This window comes from Poecilia formosa, unplaced genomic scaffold, assembly GCF_000485575.1.
Source record: "Poecilia formosa unplaced genomic scaffold, Poecilia_formosa-5.1.2 Scaffold659, whole genome shotgun sequence".
NCBI classification, from domain to species: Eukaryota; Metazoa; Chordata; class Actinopteri; order Cyprinodontiformes; family Poeciliidae; genus Poecilia; species Poecilia formosa.
In genome coordinates, this window is record NW_006800598.1 from 46,463 (window position 1) to 54,170 (window position 7,708).

The window sequence follows — 7,708 nt, forward strand, 5'->3', positions numbered from 1 at the left end:
GTATTTCTAATATTTTCCACATCTCTACATTTTTTTATTATTGATTTTTATCCAGGATTAAGTTTAAATTAACTGTGAAATTGTTTCATACCCTAAATGTCCTGTGTGTATGTTTATTTTCAGTGCTGTCCATGCTGACCAATGAGACGGGCTTTGAGATTAGTTCAGCTGATGCTACTGTTAAGATTCTCATCACCACCGTACCACCGAATCTCCGCAAGCTTGACCCAGAACTGCACTGTATGACCATTCACATCATGCATCATGTGCATGTCCAACACATGTCTGCAGGGATGACTACTTTGTGATGTGGCAGTGGGAATGAATGTGGTTATTTCAAAGTTAGCACCTAAAAAAAGAATGATTGACACATTGTCTGTTCTATAAAAAATGTAGACATTTTTTACAATATAATTTTCTTAAGGAAAGTTGGTGACCTCTGTATGTTTCTATAAATTTGAAGAAAAAAATAGTGCATGACATTTTTACTCAGTACAGCCTGTTAAATGTTTTGGTTAAACGCAAAAATATTGGTAGTCATATTTTTCTATTTTAAATTTATGTTGACTTACACAATGTTCTGACAGACTTTGAAGACAGAAGTGTCATGAATCTCGGGATATTTTAAAATGTTGGATGTTGAAGTAGGTTGGATGTACTCTTCAATAAAAATCAAATTTTATGTGTTAGTGGACATCAAGGTGCTACAGAGTGCCCTTGCTGCAATCCGCCATGCGCGCTGGTTTGAAGAGAATGCTTCTCAGTCAACGTAAGAACGTTTGTGAACACACATCACCACTTTTTTTTCTGTTCTGGCTCCTGCATTACAATTCTGATCACCTGAACTTTCCCATTTTGTTTCTAATTTTTAGAGTCAAAGTATTGATCCGCCTCCTGAAAGATCTAAGGGCTCGTTTCCCTGGTTTTGAGCCTCTGACTCCATGGATCCTGGACCTACTTGTAAGTTCCATTCATCTGACGTTTTATAAACTGTATTGTTCTAAATATGTCAATTAGTAAAGTGTTTCCTAAAATGTTGACATGTGAAAACACGGGACTCTTTGCTGACTTAAGCTATTGTGCTTAAGTCTGCTACAAGTGATGTAGAGGACATCGCTTATAGCAGATCTAGCTGTTATTCAATCTGTGCAGTACAAATGCATAAGCATTTTGTTGTTAAAACTCTGTTGGGCTTTCATTTGTCTTGTCTGTGTTTGTTTCTACTTAGTTGTGTATATTGAGAATTTTTTCAGTTACCCAAGGTTGATGTCAACTGTAAAGCAACCATCCGTCCATTAGTCAGCAAACGTCTGAGGTTGTGTTTTTTTTTGTAGAAAGACACACTCCTCTTCCTTCACATTAAAAACAAACTTTAAACAGAACGATATCACCAACTCTTGAAGTTGCAGTGTGCAAGTTTTATCATAAATATTTTTCACATGCATTTTTTAAACTGTCACTATGTTGTGACAATATAGTACGAGACAGATAATCTGTGAAAAAAATAAGCTCCTTCGCCTTCTCCCATTTTTCCCAGTCTTAACAACAGAAATACACAACTTAGTCAGAAACAACCAATCATAGCCAGGAGAAGAGTTTTAGACCTTTTCCTGGCTAGGAGAAGGGTAGCCTCCAGTGTACCTCAAATCAAGGTTGTGTATGCGCTGCACACAGATTCCATTTCCTCTCTGCAATGCTACAGCTTCTCTCTGTCAGCAGAGCCTTTTGGAAATGCTCAGTCTAGTTAGCATGGTCACTGGTGACAGCAGATAAGCAGTTTACACAAGAGAATTGTAAAAACACATTGTGCAAGGCTGGTCATTGTTCCATGCATTTGTGAAACAGGACTCATTCTTTGACAGGAAACCAGTATGTGGAGCAATGTGTGATATTTAACTGAAATGGTTAGGGCATAGGCACACTGAACAGCGCATACATGAGATTGATCAACAACACAAAGACACACCTCCATATTTATGTTGGCAATGTTATGTTGATTGTGTTCCAGGGTCATTCTGCTGTGATGAACAACCCATCCAGGCAACCCCTGTCTCTGAATGTAGCCTACAGGTCTGTTCTTAATTTAAGGGGTTCTTACACCTCCCGCAACTTTTTAAGCATTTTCAAATTATATTTAAAACATGCCCAGGTAGTAATAGCAACAGCAAATTGTGCATATAAATGTCAAATTCTATGGGGAGGGGACATTATGCAAGTTATCACCAGTGGGTCCTATGCTTCCGCCACGTGTCCCTTTAAATCAGGAGTGCTCAGTACGTCGATTGTGGGAAGATTTTGAGGCAATCTCGGCAGTAGGTGACAAACAACGCAGCCAGGACGCTGAGACAAGCATGTCATCTTCTAACGCGCTTATCAAAAATATTCACTAAGACCCAAACATTTGTAACTTTATTAAAGAATAGAAAAATCAACAAAACGTGTTTAAATTAATGGCCCAACAAAAATAATAATCTCAGTAATTATTGTTTCAACTAGGTGGAGCTCAATTCTGTGCGTTTTGGTTCCATTACCAAAATAATAAAAAAAAAAGGGCAACTCAAAGACTGACTGCGACTAGAAAAGCAGGAGCTTAAAATTAGCTAATCAATTAGGTAATGAGTGGTTTTGAGTTGATCATCTATTCGAGTTATTTTACCTTTGTTTACCTTTCCTGTGGCGCATTACAGCCTTTGTTATTTCTGAACATTCAATAAATGACAAACTTGGACTAATCACCTCGTTCCCTTGCAAGTATGTCATTTACAACAAACATCAAAAACAGTAAATATGTTTCATTAAGTATTTTACAAACAAATGGCTTCTACTTCACTTTAATAGGTCCGCTATAACTGATTTATATTTGCATATAAGATAAGTTAATAGAGTTTCAATTACAATTTTTATATCTTCGTATCATGCGGTAGATCTCAGTTGGCTGATGAGAAACAAGTAGATTTTGGTCTCAAAAGTTTGGGCACCCCTGCTTTAAATAGATTTGATAATTTTCACACATATTGCTTACATGAGCTTAACTCGACTTATGTATCAATAAGACTGGAAAAAACACTAACATTTAAATTTAAAAGACAAATCAATATCCCCCCCCCCCCAAAAAAAAACAAAAAAAAAACTGCAGTTTGATTATTGTAATTGGGGGTGGGGGGCTATTTGTAAACCCTTACCATACAGTACATTATTTGCTTAACAATAATGCCTCACTTAATTCTAGGGCTGTTTAAACAATTGTTTTAGGAATCGAGTATTCTATTATTCTGAGGAGTAATCAAATAAAAATTTGATAAAATAAAATATTGGTAAATTCTACCATAACAGCAGTATTACTATCGGATATCAATATCAGCTCAAATTTTCATATTTGTGCATTCTTAGAATTACTTTTCTTTAGTTTAGAAAATTAACCTGTAAAAATAATGACTCACTTTTTAAGTTGACCTGGAAAAAAATAGACAAAAATCTGAAATACTCAATTTAATAACAAAGAGGCAAGCTCACAAAGACACTTCTAAACAATTTCTATACACAAGTCTTTAGTTTATGTATTCAATGTAGTCAATTAAATAGGTGAACTCTCCAAGCCATTTGTAACTTTTATGTCTATATGAAGGACTGGATGGCTCCTTCATCACACACAGTAACACATCTGCCAGCCACAGCCCACTCTCCCACCCATTTTTTGCGACAGGGGTGGTGTTAAATTTATTTTCCGGTTTGTCCTTAAAAGCTACACTTACGTTAAGCATCAACTACAGAGCAGTAGCCCGCTGTGTTTACTTTATCTGCTCACCTGTTTAAATACTGCAATCTTCTCTGCTGGGAGGAGAAAGACTTCCATACACCATGTATCGCATTAGTCAATTTAAGGATGCTTATTGATCCCAAAAAATAGTAAAAACCCAGACATTATCATAACTCAATAAAATACCCCCGGACCAAACTTAAAAATTGAACTTTATGCTACTAGCACTTAGCTTTCGTCAACAATTTGAAGGGGGGTAAATAAGACTGATATGACACTGTCATAAACATGACATAACACTTGTCTTGAACATGAATAAACCTTCATGAATATTTATGACTGTTGTCATAAAGTGTCATTCGGTAAATTATGACACTTTTAATACAAAGTTGACATTATTCAAAATGTCTTTGTTATGACAACTTGACATTAACCAATAAATCATTACTGATATAAATTTGTTATAAAAGTATTACTGATTGCACTTTAAAAATTAGATAACTTTATGTTATTAAAGGTAAAGTTTAAACAGTAATGATTTCTTGGTTAATGTCAAGTTGTCATAACAAATACATTTTGAATAATGTCAACTTTGTATTAAAAGTGTCATAATTTACCGAATGACGCTTTATGACAACAGTCATAAATATTCATGAAGGTTTATTCATGTTCTTGACAGGTTTTATGTCATGTTTATGAAAGTGTTACGACAGTCTTATTCACCCCCCTTCAAATAAAGTGTTACCTCAACAACTCATAGGCAGAAGTGAGAGTGTTACGCAAAAGAAATAGTCACTGGACCGAAACACGGTGTGCTAAGTAATAAAACAATTTAACAAAACTTTCCTCGATGATAGAAGAAAATTGCTGCAGCTAAAATTTAAGTATCGTTTGGTTTTTATTTATACTATTAGCTTTTGGTGTTTTTGCCAACTTTATATACCCTAACCCTAACTTAATTTTAATTTTATTTTATTTGTCTACCTGTGATGTATTTTGTGATTCACTTTGGTAAGCTGAGGCTGTTGTAAATGTGCTATGTAAATAAACTTTAACTTGACTCGAGAAATTTTAATAATTGCGGTTCTTGAATCATTCGAGGAATCATTACAGCCCTTAATAAAGCTGCTGATTAGTTAGCCTTTGCACCGTGCAATTGTATTCTTTCTTTGACAGGACGCCAATATGTGGAGCAATGTGTGATATTTAATTATACATAACTGTCAATAGTTTTGTCTAAGGTTATTCAATTTAAAATGTTGGTAAGCAAATAAGGTATCCAATCTTAGTTTTGTTTTGAGATATTTGTTTGCCTTTACCTCAGAAAGTTTTCATACTTTCACCGCTGGGCCTATATGAGGAACAGTACAAATCTCAGTATAGAGGATCTTGCTGATTACTGGTTGCTAAAGCACTTTCCCCCTTCTATGACACACTTATCTATGCACTTCATGAGCATAGATAAGTGCATACTTTGAAATTAGAATCTGCTGCCCCTTATGTGGGTTTGTTGACAGTACTGACATACTTTGTAACAAAAATGTGTATGCTTCTCAAAATCTGCACACACTTATCTGTCTAAATAGAAATGTTGTTCTGAATTTGCTTAGGCGTTGCCTTCAGATGTTGGCTGCTGGTCTCTTTCTTCCTGGCTCTGTGGGAATTACTGACCCCTGTGAAAGTGGAAACTTTAGGGTGCATACAGTCATGACTCTGGAACAGCAGGTAAATGCTTGACTCTGCAGGACATCCATGGTGTTAGTCAATATTTATTATTATTCTTAATATAGGATTCCGATAAATGTCTTGCAAATAGAAAAAATAAACTTGCCGCAAGAGTGGTTGTTGACACAAAGCAGCTGAACAGAAGTAAGAACTGAAATATGACAACCTGATGATGTTTCTTTTGTTTTTCTTTAGGACATGGTGTGTTTCACTGCCCAGACATTAGTAAGGGTGCTCTCTCATGGAGGTTACAGAAAGATCCTTGGCATGGAGGGAGATGCCAGCTGTAAGAAAATGGCTTTTCTTTGCTGCCTCCTGGAAATAAGAAGGATTTCCGATTTAAAACAGACCATTAGTTATTATTTTTCAGTTGGAATTTTTTGTTACTTTTTATTTAGAATTACCCGTAGGTAAACCAGAACATATTTTGTGCAGATGTGCTGTAAGGATATGAAACTTTTACTACCGCTTTACTGCTCTGTTCAATGCTTGCTAATATTTTGAAGTAAATAGTTTCATAACATCTTTAAAAGCTGCCCAGAATGTTGAGATAGCTTCAGAGGTGGAAAGAATACCAAAATAAAGCATTTGAGTAAAATACAAGTGAAGTTGCTAAAATAAAATGTTACTCAAAAGTAAAATTTTACTTTTTTATGCTTGTGAATTTCATAAAGAAAATTAGAACATATTGGTTTCAAACTATTAATTGAAGAACTTTTATAGATATCCATCAAAAAGAAAACATACATAAACATACATACAAATGTTTAATTCCTCATGTCTTTTGTCAGCTTCTGTCTTTACAGTTCTCTACAGATAATCTCCCCCATCTCAGCATCCATCTCTTATCACACCAAACCTGCTGCATCCTTCAGTACTTCTACAAAGCTTTCCTATTGTTTTCCTCCTTCTCAAATCCTGGCAATTCTGATCTTCATTGCATCCTTTATCCAAAATGTCCACTGTCCTTCCTATCTTAACAGTTTTAAATAACAGACTTCAAATTAAGGACCTGATGGTCTGTTTTCAATTCAAATTATAATCACAAGTACCAGATTAAACTGATGTTATTTACATTTGTTGTTAAAATACTATTTAGAATGTTTACATGGTTACAGTCTTGAACATAAACCAAGCTAAATTTATACTGTATGACAAAGCTGTTGCCTTTCTGTTTATCTGTAATATAATGTAGATAAACTGGTTCCATGGGTTTTTTTCCCTCAGAGGATGATTTGAACTGCACTTCAGTTTTTTGGATTATGCCTCATAAGTACTAGCCAATCAGCTACTGTGCAAACCACAGTAACTGATTACTATCCTAGCAGAAGGATCAATATTGTTTTTCTGATGGTTTTTTTTCTTGCTATTTTAGGTTTTACTCATAAATTGACATTTAAAATGTAATTGAGTACTTCTCTAAAAAACAAAAAAAGTACCCATAAAAGTTCAGGTTTTTAAAAACAACTTAACAAGTACATACAAATACAAATTTCATTCAATTGCTGTAGCTTGAGTAAATGTAACTAGTTAGTTTACACACTGGATGGGTGTACTGCTGCCTTTTAAGTTTTAGCATCACCATCCACCTTTCCACATCTGCAGAACTGGAAATCAAAAGCTGGTTCCAAATAGTGGGCCATATAGTGATATTGCCCTAGGTTCAGGATGAGTTTTAGTCTTTTGTGAAAATCTGTTGTATTTTCCAGTTGCTTTTCTTACAACTGCTTATTTCTATGGAGGACCAAAACCAACATAATAAGAAATAAAAGAATAAATATATAAATAAAAGAATTAATGTATAAATAAAAGCATAAATATATATTTAGTTTTTCCTTTTCCTTACACATGCGTTTCTGTCAAGTAATGTATATATTTTCTTTTTCATTTCCCCTAAACATGCGTTTTTGTCAAGAAAAATAGATATTTTGCTTTGTCTTTTTTTGTTTCTCCCTTTTCTGCTTGCTGTACTTCTGTTTGCTGTATTTCTGCTTGGTCCTTTTTTGTTTGCTGTATTTCTGCTGCATCAATATGTTAATGAGGAGAGCTGTCCAGCTCCTCTACTATTGGCCAATAGAGCTTTGGAACCAACGTCACTGCGTGAGACGTTGTTGGGCGTTCAGCTCGCTCGGTGCATTCTTTACAGGCCACAGACTAAAACAAACTTTATCCCGGTGGTTTTAATGTGTTACCAACTGCAGTGACGTTAGTTGTGAGTTGGATATT

The 7,708-nt window shown here is 34.9% G+C and overlaps 1 protein-coding gene across 1 annotated transcript in view; it reads left to right on the forward strand.

Annotated features, from left to right (window-relative positions):
• Nucleotides 1-7,708, forward strand: part of ilf2 (interleukin enhancer binding factor 2) — a 40,010-nt gene that overhangs the window by 10,646 nt on the left and 21,656 nt on the right. Inside the window, exons 8-13 of the mRNA XM_007542107.2 lie at nucleotides 124-240; nucleotides 691-769; nucleotides 873-960; nucleotides 2,009-2,070; nucleotides 5,368-5,482; nucleotides 5,678-5,768. Coding sequence (XP_007542169.1) covers nucleotides 124-240; nucleotides 691-769; nucleotides 873-960; nucleotides 2,009-2,070; nucleotides 5,368-5,482; nucleotides 5,678-5,768 — 552 coding nt within the window. The remainder of the gene's footprint in view (nucleotides 1-123; nucleotides 241-690; nucleotides 770-872; nucleotides 961-2,008; nucleotides 2,071-5,367; nucleotides 5,483-5,677; nucleotides 5,769-7,708) is intronic.